A 26,894-nucleotide genomic window follows, 5' to 3' on the forward strand; every position below is an offset into this window, starting at 1 on the left:
CCATGTGCCAAACCACAAGCGACTGTGGCGCTATACTAAGCAATGGCTATTTTATTGAAACTGCTGCATAGGTACCCTACATCAACCCATCTCTCTCTCTCTCTCTCTCTCTCTCTCTCTCTCTCTCTCTCTCTCTCTCTCATATGTAGTGGGGCGCCATTTATCTAGGTTGCGCAAAGAGTACTGAATGGTCCACTGTAACCATGGAGGTAATAGAGGCTTCTACTTCCTCCATGCTGTAGTCGACGAGATTACACTCTATACGCACAGTATCAGGCGGACTCTTTGTCATATACCTTCCAATTTTAAGCTGCGACTTATATAGTTGTTCCATTTGCTCGACATACGTCCTCTGAAACGGAGAGATAAACATTGCAAACATTTTCAAAATCAGTATTTTTTTCGTTGTTCTAACACGTTCAAATTTTGGAAACATAAATCAAGCTTGGGCACTCAAATTTTCACCACCTGAAACATTCAAAATGTCACGCTAGGCACAGGGAAATGAGAGTTTCTACGGTGGACAGAGAGAGGCCTTTGTAAAAGTGGTAACCCTGCTTACATTGCATCACAGTCCCTCTATCCATATAGGGATAGAGGGACTGTGATTACATTGACGCTGGTACTAAAGTGGGTCATTGAAAGGTCAAGGGTGCTATGGTCAACAAGTTCATGGTGAAACTAAACAAAGATTAGCTGTCCTAACACTTGCCACTTACCATTTCCTATTGTATGTATGTATTTATGTATGTATGTATGTATGTATGTATGTATGTATGTATCTATGTATCTATGTATCTATGTATCTATGTATCTATTTATTAATCTATGTAACTATGTATCTCTATATGTATCTATATATGTATGCGAGCACAACGGAGATGTTGATCGGACTGCCAGAAGATACGATCGTTTTATGCCGGTGTCGAAACTTGAGCAATCCAATGACACTAGAGTATTCCGCTTATTACAGGTCGGTTAAACTATTACTTACTTTTAAAATTACGAGACTTTGGTATCGATTCCGTGCTAACGCTAAACAGTGAGCGTAATACATTTACCAATAGGTGAGACAACGGCACGTGTTTTGCATTCTGAAGATTTTCCATTTTGCGAATCGGCGAAAAAGATGTAGCACTTTTGAAAATATATCTCACCTTGATAATCGCCTTTATTTGCCTTGTCATAGCTTGTAGCGAAGATCAACGAAACAGTCAGTTTACCTTCTCTAAAGCCTTCCGAAGCGGCTGTGGGCCGAGATCAGAAGTCACCGGGCCAACCACAATATATCATCAGTATTCTGTTCAATTTCAAGCGCAATCACCGTCTCCCTGTTCCTGTTTCACTATAGCTACAAAGTTATCCGTCCAATACAAAAGGACGTCACCATGGTGTTAAATAGCATTCAGTTGAGTTTCCAAGTTTTCTTGACATCAATGATAAGCTCCTCATATCGCGTACGTGCAGTACGGTCGTATCTGTAAATTTCATCATTTAACAGGTGCGCCAGAAAAATCATTTTTCACGTAATACCAGAATCCATAATCAGAATGCAAAACTTGTTCTGATAAATATCGAACAATGGTCACTCTACACAAAAATTTAACTTTGGTTTGAATTTAAGTCAATGAAACAAGTCATTTCAGATCATTTCAGAAGAACAGTGATCTTTATCTGAAAGTCAGTGACGACCTTCTTGCAGTGACGCGACTAATGGCAGACATGAGTTGCTGATAATGGCAACTCAAATATTTTAAACCTACTTTGGGGTATCGAGGATGGTAAACGTTCGCAAAGTTCAATACAAAAACAATGATAGAATGGTCAAAAATCGAAGTTAACGTCCATAAAATACAAATTTATTACAATAGTACGTTCAATGATAGACCTTAGAAAAAGTATTTTTCTGGGGTCTAGTGTCTGAACTTGAACTTAACAATTCTCGCTGTACATTGAACATTTTCTAGTGTCTGAACTTGAACTTAACAATTCTCGCTGTACATTGAACTTTATAAATGTTTTCTCGTACCTTTACCGTAGGATATTTAGTAGGAAAACATCCATTTAGTATGATTGTGGCTGGCTTTCTTTCTGAGTTGTATGATATTCAGCCAAATTTCCATTCGTAGAATTGTTGTTTGTTGTGTATTTCTGTGGAAGTACCGTGTCTTTTATTTTCCTTGGATTTCATGGGTTGGTCATGACCTATGACTTCCGTGCGTCTTGGCATTGTGCCAGAATCGGATACAATGTTGCATGCTCTACCACTCGGCGAAGTGGATATTTCCAAGAATGGCCTTATTGACTTTTTAATCGGTTTTAATTGATTCAATGAACAAAGCTATGAAAATAAAAAAAAATCACATTTTCGAAGTGTGAAACAATCGAACTTCACCCATCTTGACACAGTTGAAGAGTTTTCTTTCTTCAACATTGCACTGAAGTCAAAGGCGCCGTTCGAATTTCTTTCTTTCTCATCATGGTCCCGCTTGTACATACAATATCCTCTAGTTTCGATGCAAGAAAGTAAAAATCACGTCACTGCTGCACAAAAGTCTGACTCCCTACGGTGGTCTCACGAGATCTCGTTGTTGGTTGTAGATTTATCCACGCTTCGTTGAACAAGAAATGTCGTTTGAATGGGCGCCTAATACTGATTTTAACCACAGTGGCGGGACTGCTGTTTGAACATAGACTTTGTTCAAGTCGGTGAATTGTTAAAAAATAAAATCATTTGTAATAGTTTCTCTTGTGTCTCTTCTATTTCATACAAATCTTTTGGAATTTAGTAGCCCGGGTCAGGTTTTCTTAGCGATTGAACGCGTTACCTTCGAGTCTGCGCAGTACGTGGGTTAGTTTCTGCCGGATTCACCAGGAGAAACTCCCCTTTATAGCGTTCACCCCACTCATGCATTTCATATGAAAACAGAACAAAAAACGTCGCGTCCACAATGCTCAAACATTCACAAATCACAGACTTGAACCAAAGTCTGACTCCCTACAGTGGTCTCACAAGATCTCGTTATTGGTGGTAGATTTATCCGCGGGATTATATTACTGTCGTAAGAAATTCTGTAGTATCCACAGCCAAGGTAGGACCACAGGCCCTCGCGTCTGTGCGTGTGTCTTTTTTCATGCTACTTTAAACTTAAAGCGCAGTGGTCGTCGCGCCGCGCTTGCGTTGGTTTTTTTGTTGATAAACATAAATTTTTGTAAACATAAGTCTTCTCAACTTCAATAGGAGTGAGATGGGAGCAGTCCCCCACTTTGTTAAGGCCTTTGTAAGACTCAACATCATGCAATAGTAAAATATTAAGATCGGAAACGAACTTCAGTGGTATAAACTCGTGAGAGCTACGAACATTGGACACTACACTCAGCACATTATGTCGCTGAGTTCACTGTACGCAGACACAGTGAACAAAAAGCTTTGATCGCGCTCGATCACGCTGATATACACAATGCTATGTACAGTACAGTGAAAATACATAACTAAAATGATCAACATTGCCTATACATGTAGACCAGCAACAAGCACAATGCCTAACACAAAAATTACACTCAAGACCATGATCGGCTAGCCTGAGCAGGACACGGGAGATGTTGTTGGGAGACGGTCACCGCGTTGACGTACACGGATATAGAGAATCCGGTCCCACAACGTACCGGCCGGCCCGCGACGACTTGGCCCACAACCAACTGTTGATCACCATGTCTTACTTCTCCTAGTATTACGTGGTAAGAAATAGTAAATGTCAGGAAACAATAGACAAAACGAGCGGGTTTTCGCGGCATTTGGCAGGAAAATTGCACGGCTACACCGTGCATAGACGTATCGAGAGATCCTGTGCCCCGGGCCTGTGCACGGTCATGGCAGTGATCCAACCGCTAGCTGGTGTAGGCCTACCGGTGCTGGGCAAACTTCGTTGTTGTACCTCCTGATTGCCGGGTAGGTCTGAATCCTCTTTCAAGTGAGATAACCCCCACATAACAAGAAGACCTATGAAAGGTCCTTCGCTTGACTTGATACCTGTACTCAGAATTCTCGTTTGCACCCCAAAACGGGGTAAACTTTGTTGTAGTTGAGTTGGATTCTCCACAGCCGAGTGTAGCGCGCCATATACCCGGTTTGACACGGACGTTCATACAGACCACGGAACGAACAGATGCAGAGATGCTTCTTGCTGCGTTGCTGCAGCGGCATTGCTCTGCGAGCTGTAGATTTCTGTAGTTTGAGTTGTTGTCTTTGTACAACTTGTTGTACACCTGTCGGGCCTCTTGAAATGAAAGCTCTCGTCCTTGCTAGCGATGTCGAAAACTAGAGCCCGGTCGTTGATAGTCTGTTGGCGTATACATGCGTACATGCGTACGTCTAGCTCTATGGCTCGAGCGATAACAGTAGCCGAGCCCCATTCAACTGATTCAAGAAAACCATGAGCAAATGTGATCTCAATCCAGCGTGCAATTATTGTTCAATATTCAGCAGATATTTAACTTAGATTAATTGACCTTTTATTGCGTGTTACATTTGGTTAGTTGGTATGCTTGTGACAGATCAGCCGCCATTTTAACAAGCGGCAATATCGCAAACATTACAATCAACCCGTAACATGTGCGGCGTTCTTGGATTTGTTTACAACAGAGGGGGACCCCCTCAGGAGGATGCGCAGCGCGACGACCACTGCGCTTTAAGACCCTGAGCTCGTGTTGGGGTGATTTTCAAACCCTGGAAAGTTACAACTATGTGTTCAGCAAGTAATGACCCGGATGGAACGTGATGTGTATATCATTGAGCACTTTTACGTGAAACTACTCACTTTTAGAACGATGTATCTACCATGAATGACTTGAACGACAGTCGTATGTACTGATCTACGACTTTTCATGTCATAGCAAAGGCAGCCACTAATAATGAGAATACATGTATAAATATTTGTAAAACGAGAGAAAATAGCCTAATAAGAAAAGAAACTTACTTACCAATTTTATTCTTTGTTTTTCTTCCTTCTTTTCTCTTTTCGGTTTTTGTTTTGGTGTGAATAAAGAACAGTTTCCATTTTTTATGTGTTCGTGTGTCTTTATGTCTTAGGATTGGCTATCTACGCGTCTAACTGTGTACATCTCGTCGTTTCAACCCGCATATGACCTGCATTAATTACAGCAGGATTACACGCCCTCAACGGCTAATTTTCGACATTCCTCTACCAGTATCACAGGTGCCTGGACTTGCCTGTCTACATGCATGTAAGTCCAGGCAGAGTCAAAAAGACAACATACATGCTAAAATAGATCGCAATACTTTTTGTATGAAACCGTGCGCAATACACAGCCATACAACTTCATATGGCAATTCATACTTGGACTTTCTGTGTGTGCTGTGTGAATCACGTCACCCTTGACTTCTTGCATTCGGTTGAACCCTCAAATTCAGGCAAAAAATACCGCTCAACGTACCATCATTTATTGGCGTGATTTGAGTTTGAGCATAGAACAACCTTAAAAATCGAATGCTAATCTGTTCATAATCAATTCCGACACAGATTTTACAAAAATCTAAACATTTCATGAAACAATGCGAAAAGTAATGATTTCAATCTTAGACGGTCAACATGCTGTACATCTCACTCAGTGTCAAATTACATGCATTTTATATGTGTAGTACCCATTCTCGCGAGCCAGAGCATAATTTCCGCTCCGCTGACCTGCGTAAAAATCAACGGGTAGCGCTAAGCTATTGCCGTAAAGAGGCGCGTGGTTTACGACGATGGTAGTACCAGGCGCTGTACCATACCAGAGTGAAACTTGAGTTAGCTTATGTTATAGAGAACCACCGACACTGAGGTGTTTCTTGACGAAAAATAAAGGAGAAACACCACGCACCAGTAAACCACAGTTGTTTTGTCAACTTCATGTAGCCCTGGACTCTGTCTCTTGAAAGTGTCTCAGTGCTCGACTCCACTCCGAATACAGCGGTTTTGTGATGGTTCTATTACGCGGAGCACCAGGATTTGTCTTGGCCAAAAATCGATCACCAGCCTTTGACGTTTCTGCATAACTTTTTTGGCAGCTATTTCAGGGACACTTAGAGCGTCATAAACTTTCCCAACTTAGGGTCATCGTCGTAAAAGTGTGTCCGCTTTGTAGATATATCGATAACTGCTCTAAAGAATCTGATAAAATTTGGTTCGTAGCTTACGAGAGACGATCTAACCCGGACATGAAATGTGCGTATTCGTATCTTCAGGCCTTTTCCACCAGTTTTACTCTGAACATCGTCTTCTCAAACAACTCTTTAACAGCTTTCATGACTTCAATCAAGTTTGGGTTGGGTCAGTTTCCTCAGTATAGTCGAGACATTTTCTGCAGCTGCGTAACCACTGGCCTGATCACTTTCATTCATGATGAGTACAACTGATGACAAAATTTGTACATGTAAATTGTTGGGGTCAGTTTTCTCATTTTCAGTATAAACATCAATTTTTCAGAGGGGATTCGTTCGACAGATTTCGAATTTGGTTTATTGCCTTTTTAAAGGGGCCAGACGATCTCATTTACATGTAGAAATTTTAAAGCAATGAAAATACTTGCAGATGTAGTAAATTCTTGGGCCAACTTTCTCTTTCTTGGTCAACAAATTATTTTCTGAGAGCTCCATTGTTCGTTACACCGGAGCATTACACCTGGTATACTATGTAATGTCTGTTCAATGAACACTAATGAGGCTTAGGTAGCAGAAATTGAAGAAATGAGCGGCAGAAGATATTTTCTGTCAAAAATGCAGTGTCAGGCCAGTCGTGCACTTTTTCCTCCAAATGTTCATTTTGTTAAAAAAACATCCGATCAGAATCATTCGTTGCACAAATGGCTACCGCTCATGTAAATCAGGGTACTAGATCTGGGCCACGTTTCGCATTTTACGTCACGGTGGCAAAGGTCAACCTGTGTTGCACTCCAGCCAATGGCACGGTCATGAAAGTCCGTTCTTCGTGTTTGCGCTTTTTCATGACTGACCGCTCCAATCGCTGACTCTATCGACACCAAACCAAGGTATATTCGTCTTTGAATAACTGATGGAAAGGCGCCAATAAACATATCTGTATCGTATACAAGAAGACTGAACCACCAAGAACTTTGCTGACTGGTGAGTGAGTTATGTGACTGAAACGTAAAACCTGCTCGATCTTGAAATGTGTGTGTGTGCATTGATGTTTACCCGTATATCAATGGTGTTTGTTATGGATGTGTGCTTTTAGGTTCAATCATGTATTCCAAGCTATCAGGTCAGGGCAATTACCTTTTTAGCCGATAATGTCGCGTTTAATATCAGCGTGTCCGGCCTTTTTTGTCGATCTTGCCTTGCTTCACGGTTTATACATGTACAATAAAAGGAAACACATATGCGGGAAGATTGATAAGACCAGGTCTCATATCTGATCGACCGACACAATATCCGTTTTGCGTCCGGATCAAAACGACATCTCTGTCACTCTTTTAACAGACGACAACAACTGGCGTAAATTATCAGTTCCAGAAGACTTTGAAGTTCCCGGCGAAAGGGTTTCCCTTCAACCCCAACCCCCCCCAGTCGTTGTTTTGCAGGACCCGATTTTTAACTCGGACAATAGACTTTGCCGGAGAGCGCTCAGTGTCCACATTGCACTCCAATGGGTAACAAGTTAAACGCTCTACCTGGCAGACGGGTGCAAATAAAGGTCAGACGGTATCTCAAAGGAGACCTTTTCCACCATTGAGTATCCTACCAGCGTCAATGTTCCAATCTAAATCGCTTATTCTGCCTTATATTGTTAATGTTATGCCGCTCCTTGGAGTCATGTTACGAGAATCCAAACACATTTAGCTCCCTTACATAACACACGTGGCGTGGACAGGAACTGGAAGAATAGAGACAATTACGGGTATTCACACACTGTTCCTGTTGTTCACATTATTTGTTAGACATCTATGCTGGATTGACATTACGAAAGGAAAATGCGAATGCAGGACGAATAATATGCAAATTTTACAAGGCTGCCTATGCAAAATTTCAAGACATAAAATTTTATTGAGATAAATCTAAATGGTACAAGCATATTTTGATTGCAAGGGCCTTGATACAGTGCGTTCAACTTGGCTTACACTATAGGGTAGCTCTGCATGGCAGGGCTGTGTGTTACCGGCGTTACACGGCCTCCCACCACAGGAGGGAGGCCGTGTAACGCCGGTAACACACAGCCCTGCCATGCAGAGCTAACTATAGGGATGATAAGTAAATGTTATTTACGGAACTTTTTAAGGGGCCGTCGATAATAAAAGCTGACGCACAAGAAACGTAATTCCTTCGTTTTACTTGAAACCCCCTCCCTCCCCTCTCAAAACGAAAGTTCTTATGCGAAATCAATTTCGTATTATGATGCCGTTTCTGACAAACCCACACGCACCTCTCCGATCCGCACGCCCATGAAAAAATACCGGAAGTGCACATTAATTAATAAACCTCCACTTTACGCGTTTCACTTTTTAAGACAGAACATTTTAATGCATTTCGCACGTAGGAAAATGTTTCACGTACATGTTTCACGTTGAAAAAGCATACAAGTTTTTATTTCAAATTTATGTCTTTTCGTTGTCTTTTCTGTCTCCGTATTTTGTGGTCATTCTGTTCTCGATGAACGCGAAGGTAGTATTGCGTTCTCGCTGCAAAGTCGCACTTCGAAAACAATAGACGAAAATCCTTATGCGATTTTGACGCACACAAAACGAAATGAGCTTTTACCCCCTCCCCCCTAAACGAAAGAATTACGTTTGTCGTTTGCGCAGCCACAGTCTTATTGGCAGTAAAATTTTACTTCTAACACACTTTGTTTGATTTTACAGTATTCTGATTCATGAAAGACAACAACAGGGTCTTTGTACGAGTGCTTTGGCAAGAGATGAGAGACTTTTTCTCCAACTGACAATGTCCAATATTTGAAAAAAAAAATCGCCTCTATTGAGAAATTAAATTTACCAGTTTGGCTTAACAAGTGGCGAAAACTTCGTTTTATCTGCAAGTCTCAAAATGCTGCCAGTACAGGTGAAGACTAGCTTTTTAGGACTGTGTATAGTCCCTCTATGGAGGGACTGTGGCCTGTCCCAGTCTGATCTCCCTATCCAGTTAAAATGAAGCCCTAACTCAAAATGAACCTATATAATAGCAAATAGTGACGAGTTTCAACTTGACCGAGACTCTCCAATATATGCAGTTTATTAGTTTGCATTTTTGTTGTTTCGCCATTTACGGTAGATTTACGGTGTCACCGCTTTACTCGTCCGCTGTCTTTGCACTGTTTTGTGTCACTGTGAAGGATCGCCCAGTCAAGCTAATAGAAACTTTTTAACATGCTTCAAGACGTAGAAAGGTATGACTGACTTCTCAAGAGATACAGCGCGGAATAGAAAGAAATAGACACGTACTGTTCAGATTTCTGATGGTTGTGCAAACTATACTGGATATTGTCTTTGCATTCTACTTGTTTGGCTCCACAAACAACGCACGCAAATAGTGGTTCCTTTCGACAAGGGACGCAAACAACGGTTTCTTTCTAAGCTACTTTGTTTCAGCACGGTCCCTCCATAAAACGTGGAGGAATCGTGTATCACACCGCTTTCAACATCACGTAATTTTCGTTCATCGGATATATGCACACACACACAGATTGAATCTGACTTCTCGCCGTTCGTTCTCCTCAGCAGCTCCTGTTCTGTGGAAATCTCGTCCTTTGGACATAAAAAACCTCTCCAAATGTCAAAACAATCAAGAGACACATCTTTCTGAGAGCATATTAATTATCAGTCACAACGCCACTGAATATTGTTTTACTTTAAGTATTTGGCGCTATATAAATCTGTAAGCTAGCTAGTTAGATAGATAGATAGATAGATAGATAGATAGATAGATAGATAGATAGATAGATAGATAGATAGATAGATAGATAGATAGATAGATAGGGATAGACAGACTGAGAGCGAAACGTTGCTATGGTGACCTGAAGAATTTTGAGATAAATAGGTAAGTAAATAAATAGATAAATTCGACAAGTAATCCTAGGTCTGAATGGTAGCTATTGTATACTGGTGTACTAGTATCTCTATCGTCATTTATAACCGGTGCTCACAAGATCACGTGATCCCACGATCGGGTGTTCGTACACTTTATCGTATGACTTGTAAGCCTCACGTGTCTCAAAGGTTCTGAATACAACTACAAGCTTGGTTTCTGAAGACAGTGGTAATATATCGTGAGAGTTCATGACCCGATCTGCCGCAGATTTTTGAAAATTACAAAAGATGCTATTCGGTGACATATGCAATGCTGTGATGACGTACATGGCCAGATAATGGTATCAAGCTCTTGTTTCGTGATTTCGTTCTCAACGTTTGTATTTGGACAGAGACTGCCCTCTGCAAATGTTTGATAGTTTTGTTCTCAGGTGAACGATGGATAAATATATTATCTGACCCTAAAAACGGCTGGCACCACAGACGAGGTCATTTCAGCACGACCATTCATAACATATCACATGATAGATGAGCAGTGACCGCCCCCTGTCAAGGAATATGCGCAGTTTTCTGGAAACTTGTCAGCGCGCATCTCTTCTTTGAATATTTCTAGCTCCTCGGGCATTCGTTCTTGTTTCGGGTGTGCGACGTTGTTGTTTCGGCTGTCCCTCGACCGGTGAACGTTGCACGGTAAGTTTCGCAGAGATATACACACCTCCCTCAATGCCGTCGAATAGCATTGCGTTGCCATGGTTTCGCGCATTGGTGGCCCTCAATTGTTACTTTTCCCGGTTTGTGACGAACCAGTTTCCAGTTGACAGTGTTTCGGAACCGATCAACTTTTCCCCATTCTCTTCCAAGCTTAGGTGCGTCCAAAAGAATACTGTAGTTCTTACAGAACAAACTGTAATGTCGAGTTTTGTCTTTGTAATATCAGGGTTTGTTTGTTGTTCCTGCAGAGAATGCCCTCCATACAAACACGGATCATTTTAATCGAGATAACTGTACCACTGTCAGTGTAATTATAAACGTTCGACCGCTATCAGTGCATACTACGGGACAAAATACCTTGCATACAGCGATAACAAGACTTCTGTGCTCGATGTATGTGTACCAGGACAGTTCGCCATCATATTACCAGCTAGCTTGTTCATCTATGATCTTGTTCAGTGTTTGAATATTGCAAAATTTACTGAAAGTTATGTTCAGGTACACGTCTACGATTAATGGGGCCAGTAGCTGTAACTGTTGATGAGTGTTTAGCTATTTTTGTTTTGTATGTCACAGTCAACCGCAAATTCTTGTTCTGCTTCACAAAATAGGTCGGAAACACTCACTATCAAGCTTGTAAACACAACGGGTATAAGTTCAAAGTGCACTTTTATTGCTGGCATTTGAATTTTAATCCAGGCCAGAATCACTTGGCAACAATAATAACGTAGTCTACGCATATGCAGGCTTAGTTGACAAACTGAATGCTGTATCTCTCATCATGCTTTATGGAGTAGAACAAGAAGGTGTAGTCACCATTAAAAAAGTGATGGTGAAAGGTGATCAAAAATTACAGCTGCTGGACCAAAATGGAACTGTATGCTCTATCCATTGCATGCAGGAGAACAAGGATTTTGTAACACCAGATTTTAAGTAAGAAAACCACAAATTAACAGAACGACACTATTTTCTGGGTGATTTTACGAGGGTGTAATCATAAAGGTAAAGCACAAAGCAAATTCGTCTACCCCGCGGCCAGAACTTTTCTTTCCGAGTGCAAAACCGAGCACTCGGTTATGAGTTCAATGTTCACATGTATCCAACACAGAATACAACATTGCTGGGATACATCAACCGTACTGAAGCTGGGTCCATGTGCAGTATACACAACGCGCGTCACCTATTTCCACTTCAATGTTCAGAACTTTGTGCGACATTTTAATATACCTCGTTTTTATGGTTAAACCACGTCATACTTGTGTAGCAACGCACCTTTTCAAGAGGGATTCAATTCGAAATTAAATGATTCACTATTTGTGATTCAGAATTAGTGTGCCTTATAGGAGTAAGTGTTTGTAGGTCAAAGAATGCACAAAGTTTCCCCACGGTATTTATCTCTACAATACAGGGAGAAGATCCATTCCTCGTACTAGCTTTTAGTTGATTCTTGTGAGGTTTGGTCACTGTCTTGCGTCTCAACGCTTTCACTGCACGGCCAGTAACTTTGTATCGGCGTTGACGTGATTGGTAAATTTGGCGTGACCTGGCATGTGTTCTGTCTGATACACGATATGGAAGTAGGGCTTAGTTCTCCGAGGCAAATGTCTTGGCAGTAACCTCATTTCAGCTGTGATAACATTTCCCGAAAATACACATCGGAGAAGTACAGACACATTTGTATTTGTCGGTGAGCGCCAGCGTCATCTGGCGGTTGAAGAGATTTGAACCTCGTGCTTTACTCTGTAAACAAAAAGTAAAACATTTAGTTATTTCTACTCACACTAATATGAAATGTCGTGTTAAATATATGTAATAAGGCCGTCAAGAACGATGGTGCGAGTCAAAACACGGATTGGACACAAAAAAAGTTGCACCATTGAGCCGCTGTTCTTTAGCTCCATTTGAACAGAAAGAGAAGGGGCGATTTAAACCGCTACGATTTCTTCGATATTTATCCGCTAGATATCCTGTATAAAATTTTGTGTCATGTTTAAAATCGAGCACAACCATTTAACATGCCGATGGATAAAAACAAGTAAAGCGATACACGCAACTTGGTCCTATTAAATTACCTCCAAGTGTGTCAGACGATCGAGTTCCTTGGTCTAGGTTCGGGGTCAGGGGTCATGAGTTACAAGCATATAGTGGTTCTTATTTAACCCATTGAACGCCAAAGTCAATTTTTGTCACCTTTATAAAATGTGCCCCAGTCATTGTTTTTCAGATTTTTGCCAAAATTTTGGTGAAAACTGTAGCAAATGAAATGTGATGTCCATTTGATCCAAAATTATCAAAAAAAATACAGAAAAATTCATAAAAATTGGTAAAATGTTGCACTGCAATTTTGGTGAGAAAAATTACAGGACTCAAAGGGTTAATGAGTACATGCGGCTTGTCAGTCATCTAGTGTGTATCTTCCTACAAAAATGCAATAACGACACAATCAAGCATGTCAGAATCACGTAGGTCGTGATGGAATGATGGAATGATGCTGCACACCTATTTATTCTCTAACCGCTTCTCAGTATTTCACTTTGAAGACGGTCGGGAACTGGACAAAATGCAACACCGAGAAACAATATAAGGCATAGATATAATCCGTATGTAATTAATATTGCTCACTGATCCAGTATCACAGCGACACAATAGTCACATGATCACGTATTATTTGCCGCTGGCCTGCAGTAACTTGTTGTTATTAAATGTGCGCTGCCCCCATCTCAACTTGTTCAATTTAACCCTTTCACCACCATGGTTTGTCCTAAATCCATTGTTTCCTATGGTAAAGTTGGACCTGTATACAGGGAACTGGGGGTGAAAGGGTTAAGGTGAGGCGACCTTGGCCTGCTATCGGATGGGCAAAGTCGATAACCGCTTGTCATATCAATCAAACTGCTAAACAAACAATGTAGTCTGTCTGCGGGAAGATGACACTGCTTATTTGCTGTCCACCTGAGTTAACGGGTCAAGACCTGTACGCACTAAACCTTTTGATATTTTTATCTAGCTGGTTAGCTTTTCCTAGGGCCTCAGGCTATTTGGTTTCACCATTATCCTAGCAGCCCAATAGGTTCGTAGTAATCCTACAATCGTTCCGTGCAGGTATGGTAAGTAGATGAAAATGTGAGACTAAAACTTAGGTGTGCGCTTTACCCTTGGACGTCATCCACTCAGCCTGAGTTAACTGGTATTGCAGAGGAACTCACAATTCAAGCACAAATCAATTAACGTCATACTGTCTTTAGAAGGGCAATACCATATTAACTAGTTTTGTTTGTTCTACGAAACAAGCATATTTTACTATACCTTAGCGCCCACCGTATGTTGCAATGCAGTGCCTTACACAGTAACGTTATGAATAAGTTGAACCCGGAATTCGAAGTGATCACGGTACAGACAAAACCATGTTAGCAAAGTCATATATAGACTTGGTACAAGTGGATGAAATAAAATCATTTGCAACAATTTCTCTCCTTTCTGTTCTATTTCATATAAACTTATTTTACATTTGGCAGCCCAAGTTAGGTTTTCCTAGCGATCGAACGCGTTATCTGCGAGTCTGCGCAGTAGTGAGTTAGTTTCTGCCAGGTGAAACTCCTCTGAATCGCGCGTACCTCCAAAGAAAGAATAAAAATAATGGAAAAAGCTTCAAAAGTTGCAGCTCATAGAAATTAATTTATAACTTTTCCTCCGATTAGTGTATTTTGCAGTAAATTTACCCATGACGTAATGTTTATTGCCCTTAATAATACAAACGTCTGGATAAGGCTAATTCTACTCGATGATTTCTTTCTAATTGTAAACTACGTGTGTAAAATCACAAACTGCTCAATTTAATGAAGTTTGTCTATTTTTTCAGGTGGAAGTAGGTGAGGTACATTTGGAATTTATTATTTATATTCCGGTATACTTTGGTACTGGTAAATCTAAGCGCTAATTTTGAGAAGACAAGAAAGAAGGGTAGGTCGGGTCATCGGAAACATTTATTTTTATTTCTACTTCTTAATGGGTTTTAGAAATGCTATAATTTATTTTCAGAGAGGCAATTCTTTCCACACCTCTTGTAGAAAATGGGAGACATACCAGACCCAGACACGACGCTGACTCCGAATGAGAAGCAAGCAATCAGGGACACTTGGAAGGAAATATACGCCAACAGAAAGGAGAATGGAGTAGCTCTCTTGTTGAGGTGAGTCTATGAAGCTTGAACTCCTGACTTTCGGGTCCAACCCTTCGCATAGTTATCATGTATATTATTTCTATAACCAAACAGTCTAAGGTCAATTACAGGACGGTGTATGATGGGAAGCTATGTGTTTTGCTCAAGGTCACAACATCATAGTACCGGGGTACCTGACACAATATCCCCTCCATGGCGTGTCAACACCCTGATGCATGATGCCTTGTTTTTGCTCATCAAACCTTTCTGATATAATATCTGTAAGTCAACCCAGAAGTTAATCACACACAATAGAACGATTTTTTAAAGGGCGGTGGTCGTCGGGACGGGGCTCAAAGGTCGCTAGGGACCCCTACGACCGATGCAAACTCTGTATCTAAGCTACGTTGGTGATTGATGAAAGTTAAAACATGTTTGTCTTAATGTACATTATAAAATTTAAATGTTGCATCTATTTTGACATGATGCATCTATATAGTGAATGAAATACAATATTTGTAAACAAGAAAGTTGCACATGCGCCGTTCCGACGACCACCGCCCTTTAAGAAAGATCAAGATCAAGGCAAAGGTAAACAGTACCAAGGCGAACCATTTACACAATTTGAAGTAAAAGATTGAACATTTTGAGGCTTTGCATTCAATAATTATTTGTCATATGTTACACGACCGGTAAAATGTTGGTTGTTTTAGACGAAACTTTCCTCAACGATCAGATGCCAGCTGTAACTTTGGAATTTTTCTCGACATTCTTATTTGTACTAAAAGCTTGTGTGATTATACAGTACAGAATCCGAAACACACTCTGAATCCGAAATACACTTTGTGTAAGTTTATGAAATATGAATCCGAAATACACTTTGTGTAAGTTTATGAAATATGAATCCGAAATACACTTCGTGTGAGTTTAAGTGAAATATAAATCCGAAATATATTTTTATACAAGTGATAGAGAAATATAATCTGAGGTTCAAGAAAACGAGGTCAACATTTTAAAGCGGTGTCATATTTCAACTATTTTGCTTTTGTTGGCATAAAGCCATCCTCTAGAAATTGAAGTAAGTACTATAACTTTTTTTTACCTCACTTAAAGAAATGACATTCGATACTTTCCAGCTGGGCGTCATCATAAGTCTGTCATTTACATAAGTTCTTGATATCACTCCACCAACCATACTTTGTCATGAAATATGAGCCAATGAATGAGCTGATAGCGATAGCGCTATTGATGCAGGTCACAGGTCTCTGTCATCGTCGTACACCACGCCCTCTTCGGCGAGTCTTATCACCCAACGCGTATTTTTTTTTGCGAGAGCAGAGCAGGAAAAAATGCTCTGGCTTGCGAGAATGGTCTCTGTGCGAATATTACTTTATGTAAATGAAATGTATGATTTACGACGGCGAAAGTAGGATCTGCAATGAAAGTCATATGAACTTCCATCGATCACTCATGTCAATGAAAACATTCTTTTTTGTTTGAAAACAGATTATTTTCGGAATATCCGGAAACTAAGCAGCGATTTAAAAATCTGAAATTTCTCGACGACCTGGAGAAACTTGGCAAACACCCGACGATGAAAGCCCATGCCTTCCGCGTGATGGCGTCCCTCAACTCCCTGGTAGAGACACTGGACGACGCCGAAGTACTCGTAGAACTATTGGTCAACCTGGGTCGAACGCACAAAGTGAAGAACGTGACAGAATCGGACTTTGATGTGAGTACGCGTTACGGTGTGGCAACGCTCTTGATTACATGCCTTTTACGTCATTATTATGTCCGAAAATATCCGTTTACGGTAATCATTATTGTGTTCGTAACTTTTGAATAAATTCAAGGGAAGGGGGTAGTCGGATCTGCGCCTGTGCGATTTTTTGTTTACAATCTATTCACGTGCACGATATTTAGATGCATCACTTCAACATAGCTGCAACATTGAAATTTTACGATATTCATTGTTAACAAACATGTTTCAACTTATATCAATCGCCAACATCTATATACAGTAGAGTAGAGATCCCTGGCAACCTTTGAGCAGAGTTCCGACGACCGCCTTCCTTAAATTGTGGTGAATCTGAAAATAAATATTGTACACTTGTACGGTTGTAAAGAAACTTGGCATTTCGAACCAGATAAATTCAACCTTTATCAATATTTAGACTTTCATGTCGAAATAGAAGAATTGCATGAGTCATTCTGATCTCTCTTTGCTTGTTCCCAACGTCAGAAACTTGGAGTGGTCGCGATATGGTTGGTTGAAAACAAATCCGGCAGTAGCTACACCGAGTACGCCAAGGCGGCCTGGATAAAAGCTTGGGGAGTTATACAATCTGTTATCGTGAAGGAATTATAAATCTTACAGGTGGAACCAGGTTACAAGAATTATCTCTTACGTTTCAGACGATTTCAAGCGACCAATGACATCCATCTTACGAGAATATGAGCTGACTGTATCTAGATTAGGATGACAGTGTTTCTCTAAAAAACTGTCATTGTTTTAGTTATTTATAGTGATGTGCTCTTTCCGAGCCATTGCTGTCTTTGTGGTAGATTTAGTTTTAACGTTTAAAGTTGAAAGTGTTTGGAGCTCTACTGTCGTCAACTTATAAATGAATTAAGCGCGATGGACGGATATTTGTTTTCTTTACAGTGATCGACGAAATGTCAACAGTTGACGCTTTTTGTGTAAGAATGATGTATTTACCAGCTTAATGAAGATATTGGTAACTTTGAGCGAACGTCAATGTAGTAACATGCAAGTTTCCTCAACCAGCCTTTGTGTCACTGGGTACTACCTAGATATGTTATATCCAAAATGTGTAGCACTAACCCGACGTGCTCAACCAATATATGATTTAAATTTTGTATTATAAACTTACTAAAACTACATATCTGACATTACCATGAATATTACTACTGGACGTTGTAAGGCCAACATAGTATTTGGTGAACCAAGTACATACAGAACTGATCACTTGTTTTCTAGTCTTTACTTGCATATTCAGATAACATTTCGTATCGCACATTAAGCTGTCCCATGTACACTTCATACCTCTGTACATATTAGATTAACACTACATTTGATAAAATATTGTTATTCCTCTTTTCATTTAAATAAAGCCTTTTTTTCTTTTAATACATTATATTTGTCAGGATACTAGTCACATTTGTGGGAATGCGCAGTGTTGACATCCATAATCTGTAAACTGTAAAATATTCATATCCCCACGCATGCAGACATATGGTCATCAATTCTAGTTGCAAGCAGATGCAATTCTGTTTGCAAGAAAACGGATAAATGATTCCCAGAGCGATTTATGGCCATTCACAGCTGCATGCCAAGATTAAGATTAAGGAGATTAAGGTAGAATGCCCCTCGTGGCGAGCCCCTCGGACACTTAGTTTGTACTGGAGTTGGTTTCAATTCGGTGCCACAACTCTCAGTGTGTGAGACAGACATATTGTACATTCATTTGTTTGGGTATATCACTACACATTTCAAAGTCACTGACTAAGCATGCAGCAACTCTGTCTAGCTGGACCAATAGCTGAACAGTTGATTGCACTTGATCTATAATGAAGCTGTTTTCAGTGACCATTGCAGCTGAAAATTAAAATAATTTTCTCCGTGAAAACTCTCTCACACACAGAGTTGTAGCACCGAATTGAAACCAACTGTATATTTTTCCCGTCCAGCTGCTGCTGCTTGTTTCGACTCACTTTTTTGTACAAGGTTGAGTAAGAGAAAATTTTCACGAAAATCGAAATTTTTTTAAGGTGGTATGCACAAGTAGTACTAGTAAATGAAAAAAGATTTGTAAAATTTTAGAGTCCATATATCTGCCCCGAGGCGCATTCTACCTTCAGGGAACTGTCATCTTTGGAAGGAACTGTCGGAAGAGGGGGGACGTACTACGTGAGAATTGTTACAAACATCAGCCAGCTATTTTCGAAAAAAATCAATATTTACATGATTTGAGAGGCAAAACAACGGGGAATTCCTTGGAAAGAATATGTCAAGTTCTGCCGACTCCGAAAATGTCAGCTCTTGGAGGGAGAAAAAGGTACTTATCTTAGGCATTCTTGTAATGAATTTTAATAAATACGAAAGTAAGGAAGTCTTCGTTACTACTAGTACTCAGATGGAACTGTGCTGCCTAATGCACTAAAACCATCAACGCATCCGCATTTAATCAATTTTTTTGCGAAATCAACACAGCTTGCAGGCAGTCTTGAAGTAAGCTAAGCTTTAACAGTTTCATTGATTGGATGTGTCAGTGATGAGTGAGTATGTGTGTCACTAGCTCCAATTACGGAGATCCCCAGCTGTCGCCACACTCTCTTGATCGGCCTTGTGGTGGCGCTCTGTGAATGCCACAGGGTTGCGCGAACACTTTATTGGTTTATATTTGATAAATGAAAATTACATACCGATAATATCAAATAAAGGTTGAGCCCACAAGCTCGGGCAGAGAAATATTGAAAATGTAGAAATTTCACTGTTCATAGTCGTTTTGTCTGATGAAAATCTCTTTTGGGACATTTTCTTCGTCGCAGTTATTGGTACCATGATAGATAGTCAATGGTTACGACAGGTATGATAGGGATGGCAGTGCATAAAGCAAAGTGCCTTATTGCGCAAGCAACAAGTTTATTCTTGCTTGTACGTACCAGAGCTAGCCGAGCCTGGCTGCCCTGCGTACTTTGCCCTAGGACGTTGACCCTTGAAACAAGTCATGATGACTGCAATAAATTTTATCCCAAACGAAAATATAGTGATGCACTATATTTTCAAATTCTAAAGTTACCTTAGTGACGTTATCGATTGTAAATCATGATCAAAGTTTAAAAAAAACCCATTGAATCTGGGACTGAGACTACAATGATGCACTCACAAGCACAGTTGAATTTCAAAGGCAGTGACAAGAGTTCAAGACTATTTAATATTCTTATCATACTGTAGTAACGTGTATGTGTATCAGCGAGCCACTGGTGGTTGCCTTCGGTGGCCTGCTGCATGCTTCAGCTATTAAAGCCCCACTAGCTGTATCTTTCTAGCATCATGTTTATGATTTTACTTTCAAGCTAAAATAAGTTTGTGAGAATGTACTAATTTAGGTCTGTGTATACATTTATTATTAACTACATGCTGGGACTGTATATGCAATTTTGCACAAGATAAAGATTACACTGGGATTGTTTGCCCAAACATTAATTCTGAGCCCTATGCGGAAACGGTGGATACTGTGCATATCTGCCCTGAAAACTGCAGAGAGGAGTCCAATGTAATGCACAGGGGTGAACGTTTTCAACTGTGATATTATTACAAAGGAAACAGACCATACAAATGTTCTGTTTCCTTTGTAATAATACCAATTTTTGAAAATGGGGGAAATCAAAATGAGAGTTAAAATTTGAACTTGTCAAATGTTTCATAAAGGAATGGTTTCTTAATGCAGTAAAAGCCCATATCCCTTCAGAGGGTAGAATTCAGAGAAAACCAGGAGTGAATAGGAAGATATTTGAGGTCAACAAATTTCAAGAGTTACAGCTAGTGGGGCTTTAAATATTTTTATAACACGAGCTTGAACTGTGCCATTGTTTCCTTTAGCTACCCCTTGTTATCTCCCTACAGTAATGCAAAGAATATCAAGAAAGATTCACAAAATATCTTTTTCGAAATCTGAACTTTATTAGCTTCAAATAATAAACAGAGCCATTGAACAACTAAACTCTGCATGTGAAGATTACATTGTAGAAAACAGAATGCACATTTACTCTTAAGAAACAGCAAGTTTCATCTTCTAAGAATGTGCCTTGATACTCCCATAAAAATCTCGAAACACCAAATTATCCACAACTGTTAGCATGGTGAAATAGCAACATGTTTATGTACCAGCTATTTAGGACTCTTTGAACAATGTAAATAATATGCTAGATTTTCATGCTAGCTTGAAAAACAGACTTTAAAATGTTTCAAACACTCTTGATGAGAAACAACAATAAAGATAAACTTTGCGATGATATGATAGCATGAAAAGGACATCTGCTGTGTATGTTAAAAGTTGTAGTTAAATGTACATCAAATAAACTACATCAGCCAACAGACAGTGGAGCATTGTCTATGCCCAGGCTTTAATATGTGTTAACAGTAAATACAGTATATAAGATCACGATTTGTACTGTCAAAGATTATAAAAGCAAGTAAATTGTGGTAAAATATTTATAAAAACACTTCTGATAAACACTTGAACATAAAAATGTCCACAATGTTGTCACACAAAGGATACTCAGTAAAACTCTTCATCAGTTTTTAAAACTAAACTGACTTTTAACTTTACATACATCACAATTGGCGTGTTAGACACACTGTTGTTTAAGACAACTTTCTCCAAAATATATTTGATAATTCTTATGGGACTGAACTTGAAAAGAATAAATCATGACATTTTGGTATCTCTAAGTTATTTAAATCTTTTTAGTTTTAAGAGATAGAGATATAGCAAAGTGGTCCATCAGCTGTATCTTTTGCATCTTGTTCAATAAAATGGTTTGAAATCAAATGTAACTTGTTTTAAAATGCTTCATTAATTAAGTGTGGCCATAGAATGCTTTTCAAACTTTGACGATCGCACAACTTAAATTATAACAAAATTCATAGAGCATTTGACAAGGGAACGCAAAGCACTAAGAATTGAGATATTAAAGCAAATGCAAATTACCAGTACAGGTTAAAAATAACTTATTACATCAATTTTACATGTCGTTTTCATATGTGATTTTCTTATGTTTAATATCAAATACACAAGTATAACATACTAGTATTTGAAATTCCTGCCATCATGTACATTATATTTTTCCCAATGACATCTCATAGGCGGAAGAATGGTACTCCTTTCACATGGACAGCTCACTTCTACATTTCTGTGACACATTATTCCCCTGAGTGTCATTCATGTTATTTATTTTGTTACACTGTTGATTCTATCTCAAGGTCACTACCAGGGCTGGTACAGGATTCTCCAATGTCAGTACTGTGGCTGGCATGGGATTCGCCAAGAATGAACAATTCATGCCTGACTGCATTATCTTCATCCAAGCCATCACTATTGTTGTCACTCCCATTATCATTGCTATTGCTGTGTTCATATCTTGTGTTCAATCCTGAGTCATCAGCAAACTGTTTTCTGAACACACATCGATGAGTGATTACCAAAAATGTCACAGCAATTATTGTATATGCGACAGAAGGTGCAAATAATTTCATGTATAAATGTAGCTTTTCCTTTGTGTAACTCTTGAAGTCCATATCCATGCCATATCCTGTAGAATGGTATAAATGTTACACAGGTTTAGAAATATACACTTTCTTATGACTTTATACCTTTATCTTTACATCTATTAATTTTTCATTTTTGTTTTTACTTCGATTCACAATATTCACATAAATGTATTCAACAAATGAAATGCTATATAAATAATGCAATAATTCAAAACTTGCTCCAAAAGAAAACTTCATAGCTAAAAAGGAAAATAAGTATGTAAAATCTTGTCATGTATGAGATGATCCGATCTGTCTATCTTGATCATACATTATTTTAAATGAAAAACTAAATCAGAACTTTATAGCAAACATATAATATTATTGCGAGTATCCCGTACAGACCCTACATTTAAAAAATTAACAGTTCCTCAGAAAGATACATAGAAATTTTATAATACAAAAAGGTAATCTATTTGTTGTTGGTTAGGTTGTTCTTAAATAATACAAAACAGAAGAAAGTTTATTAACCAAGCGTCTAAGATCAGGTTTTATATTTTAACAATTTAAATTCACAAAAACTAAATTTGACATTTGATCATTGAAGTGCAAAATGTTTGAAATATGACTAAATGTATGAATTGGTGTGCATTTGAGCAATAACATGTAATAATAAATGAAACAATAAAAAATAAAGCATTTCAAACATTTCTATTGCATGTCACTCAATTTCATTATATCCCTTGAAATGTTTATCTGATTGAAATTTATGAAATCCTGATTCAAATTTGTTATTATGTAAAGAGTGCACCTACCTGGAGAGACGATGTTCAGAATAGCTAGCTTGTAATCAAAACCAAAGGTACTGAGACAGATGCATGCATAGACACCAGCATCATCGGCCTCGACTCTTTCCAACATCAACTTTCCGTGATAGGTGTTATTGTCCCTCTCCCAGACTTCGCTCTTGTTCAGGTACAAATATGTCTCACCAGATTCGTGGTCAATCTTGTTCTTAGTATAATCTTCATAGTTAGTTACATTCATGTGTGGTTCTACTCTTCTAGCCCAGTGTATAGACACTGATCTTAGTTCACTATAGACAACACACCAAAAGACTACTGTGTCACCAATATTGCAAGTTACATTTTTTGGATATTCATCTATGATTGTAGGTTTACTCAGAGGACTGACGCTCTCTGAAACAGGAAAAGTAATAGTTTAGTCGTTTGGCTTTCCAGTCAACCACACATTATTAGTAAAACAATATTTCCTGATCCCTGAATTATTTTAAATGCAGTCTTGATGATGATCTATTCTTTTTGTTATCAGGAACAAGGGTTTATGTAGTATAATATCAACATTATAATCTGTGATTACTATTTTCGTTAGTAACAAGGTGAAGTGTTTTCTGGGAGCTGTTTTCTGATAATCGATAACATGTTGCCACAAAATGATGTATCCATCGCACACAATGATATAAATTTCTCTGCCGACTCCCTTTCTGAAACCTTATAGCCCATACAAGGTATGAACTGGTTTGGAAATAAAAAATGAGATTAAAGTTTGGAACGTTGCGCCAGTCATGTATTACCTACACTGACAAAAATTCAATACCTGCAATAATCAATTGAGTGCGTGGGCTTTGGACAGAGCGGTGGTTGGCCTACATTTCACGGAATTCATATCATTTGACATGTATTTAACACTGTCAGACATTTCGAAATGTGTTGAGTGGTCGATAAACCAAGACAAATTCTTCGATATGGGAAGAATTTCTAGCAATCTCATAGAAATACATCAGGGACCCATACAACCAATGTAAACACTGTATCCAAGGTACGATGGTGATTGATGAAAGTTAAAACATGTCTACCACGATCTACACGAAATACATTGTTTGTAAGCAAGAAACTCGCACAGGCGCATTTCCAACCACCGTTTCCCTTTAAGCCTGGGGTATTTCATTGTCTTACAAAAAGCGCGACTTCCGATTAGTGAATGAAATGAAATTATCTGTGGTTTTACAAATGCTATATCGGCAAGGAGCAATTAGGTCTACCAACCGATGACCTGTAAGTGGTATGCAAACGTTATCGTATCAAGTTTGTTAGACACTCGACAAGTGTACGATCCGCTGTCGTTTGCCTTGAGATTGCTGAGTTTTAGTGTCCATCTTCCTGTGCGCCTCTGTTGACGGATGACTTCTTGACCATCTTTAGTCCAGTTTATTCTTGGTTTCGGTAGACCGGATGCTCTGCACTTCATCGTAAAAGAACTTCCTTCCGGTCTTGTCTTGATCTGATTCGCTTTCATCCACTTTTTATTATCAAACGTTAGCCTAGCACGTTCTGAATGTGTGAATAAAAGCAAATAAATAAATAAACAAATAAATAAATAAAATAGTGGGGTATGAAAACGACTAGAGAAATGACGGTATTAGGAACGGCGATATCCCCAGGGTTTCGGACAAGTGTGCAAGGTAGTACCTTTGGACGGCATCATTTTCCGTTGTATATTTGTTCACGGTTTGAACTTGAAGACGCAGTACCGACTCAAAACATTTTAAGGAATCGGGACAACTTTTCATGACAAGAAAATAAATAAAAACCTAAATACATGTAAACAAAAACCCAAGTATCAAAGACACGTCTTCGTACCTTTAGTATCACTTAATACCTCGACGACAAGCATGAGAACCACCAAGGAACGTCCCATTTTGGTTTTCATGTCATGATGATCTTGACGCTCAGAACAGAAGTGGTCCTACTCGGCCGCCAGGACTGGTTTGGTTTGCTTTCCCATGAATGTTGCACGCGTGTTATCGTAACGTTCAACTACTTTGCATCTAGGGACCCTGGCTAGCTATATTTCTACCTTTGCTACAAAATAATGTAAGACCGAGTGGTGAGACATGTGACAAAAAACCCAATTGCGAGTCAATGACAAGTTCTCCTCGATAACATGGAAAGTTTTGGGTGATAATTCAAGTGTCGCATTCTTGGAATGAAAATAAAAGTGATAGCATCCCTCTAATATCGAAGTATCATGGCCATCTTTATCTTAGGCCAATTTTATTCCTAATCATATAAACAGTGATGTTTTGACAACTATTACCCAAAAGATATATTTGCTTGAAGTTCGCGGCTTATCGTTGGGAGCAGTTTCTCGTTTGGGTTTACCAACATCTTGAGAGGGGTGGTTCGATTGAGGCAACACAATTGTTTTCGAAAAAGAGATATGACATATTTTTGTTCTGAGTTTAGATACAATGTTGCACTTTTACCTTTTCAGTCAGCTGCAAATGTTTGGACAATTAAGCTGTGTAGATTATTTCCATTGCATCGCATAGACCCCCGATCCCCCTCCACCACCCCACCCCGACAGTTAATGCGCCTTTACCAGTGTTGTGCTGCCTGTAAAACAGTTGTCATGAAACAAAGGCCATGAAGTTACAATCACGTAGCAGAATCGCTGTGACATTAATTGTACTTCGGCCGTATTTAGTAATTCGGGTATTACGCAGAGGTAAACTGAGAAACGTTTATTTGCCAGTATTAGTAATACTTTGAAAGTAAATTTCTTCCGTCTGCAATGTTTTATTAATTTACCAGAGTGTAGGGAATGCATGGAAAATAATGACCAGACATCATAGGAAGGCAACTTTGAAGAGTTGCCCGCCCGAAATGAAAAGTGAAGGTGTATTGTTTGAAAAATAAAATACGTAAAACGTGTTTTAAAAAGTAAAACATACTGAAATATCTGAATCTAAAATGTGTTAGAAAATTATCGGTAGTCTAGTCTAACTTCAGGTGATCTCATCATGGAAGTCACAGAAACCAGACTCGTTATTATTACACAGTTTCATCTCTTGCATGTTTTAAATTATTAAAACAAGTGACCTGCCCAATGATGGCCCATTGAACCGTACTGCAACGAATGAACTTGGCTGATAGAAGTACAAACATATGAGAGGGTCAGAGGGAACACTAGAGGGCGCTTCTCATGTACGTTTTATCAAGCACACCTATTCTTCTGATTTTTTTTCAGACAAGTTGCATTGTAATTTTGACACATTCACAGTTATGTAGATTTGTTATATTTGCAACTTTGTTGAAATAAATTTATCTTTTTCAAAAAGCCACCCATTCTTCTATTTTGAAGTTTGCTCATATTTTGCACAGAGTCATTTACATGCAAGATTTGATTGAGTGAAGAAAGAAATATAGAGAATCATGTTATATGGGTACGTCTACCATTGACCAAAGTACAAGTAACGCTATTTTAGTTTTCTTTTTGGGCTGAACTTTAACTTTGAATGACTTTTGCAAAAATTAAACAGTGACCAAATCTAAAATGGAAGAATGGGTGTTGAGCTTGTAATACTAGCAAAAGTACTTTAAAATAAACAATTTGCTGTGGTTTCAGTTTAACTTTCTGATGTGTGAAGCATAGAACAAATCTTTCCCAATAAATCCAAATGGAAAATAAAAATTCCATTATTGCAATGAAAGTAATTCCTTCATAGAAATGTAATGTTTCAACAGTGTTCAAAGAATATCTAAGCTGTATCACGCAGTATGTGAAACAACATTTGTAGGTGAAGGATACCATCTGATCTACCATCAATCTGCTCCCAGGACATTTGACAGATTGGATTTTTTCAATGAATGTCCACAGGTAACTGTGAAGTGACTCCAATATCAC

General features: G+C 39.0%; 2 protein-coding genes across 7 annotated transcripts; one reads left to right on the forward strand and one right to left on the reverse strand.

The window, feature by feature from the left end:
• The first annotated feature begins 901 nt into the window (after nt 1-901).
• Nucleotides 902-18,069, forward strand: LOC139115469 (cytoglobin-like). Of its 6 annotated transcripts, none has more exons than XM_070677584.1 (4): nt 902-973; nt 14,817-14,938; nt 16,415-16,643; nt 17,154-18,069. In XM_070677584.1, the coding sequence occupies exons 1-4, from the start codon at nt 917-919 to the stop codon at nt 17,277-17,279; spliced, it is 534 nt and encodes a 177-aa protein (XP_070533685.1). In that variant the 5' UTR covers nt 902-916; the 3' UTR covers nt 17,280-18,069. The 6 variants fall into 6 exon arrangements, with proteins under 6 accessions (XP_070533685.1, XP_070533690.1, XP_070533687.1 ...); XM_070677589.1 differs by lacking the exon at nt 902-973 and adding an exon at nt 6,944-7,141; XM_070677586.1 differs by lacking the exon at nt 902-973 and adding an exon at nt 6,945-7,141 and having other exon boundaries at nt 14,788-14,938.
• Nucleotides 18,070-21,845: 3,776 nt separating this feature from the next.
• On the reverse strand, nt 21,846-24,978 carry LOC139115470 (fibroblast growth factor receptor-like 1). The gene is made up of 4 exons (XM_070677590.1): nt 24,848-24,978; nt 24,254-24,538; nt 23,003-23,386; nt 21,846-22,249 (listed from the first exon to the last, which is right to left on the reverse strand). Exons 1-4 carry the CDS (start codon nt 24,915-24,917, stop codon nt 21,897-21,899), a joined length of 1,092 nt encoding a protein of 363 aa, XP_070533691.1. The 5' UTR covers nt 24,918-24,978; the 3' UTR covers nt 21,846-21,896.
• Nucleotides 24,979-26,894: the final 1,916 nt, after the last annotated feature.

The sequence above is a fragment of the Ptychodera flava genome, chromosome 17 (assembly GCF_041260155.1).
Source record: "Ptychodera flava strain L36383 chromosome 17, AS_Pfla_20210202, whole genome shotgun sequence".
In the NCBI taxonomy this organism is placed as follows: Eukaryota; Metazoa; Hemichordata; class Enteropneusta; family Ptychoderidae; genus Ptychodera; species Ptychodera flava.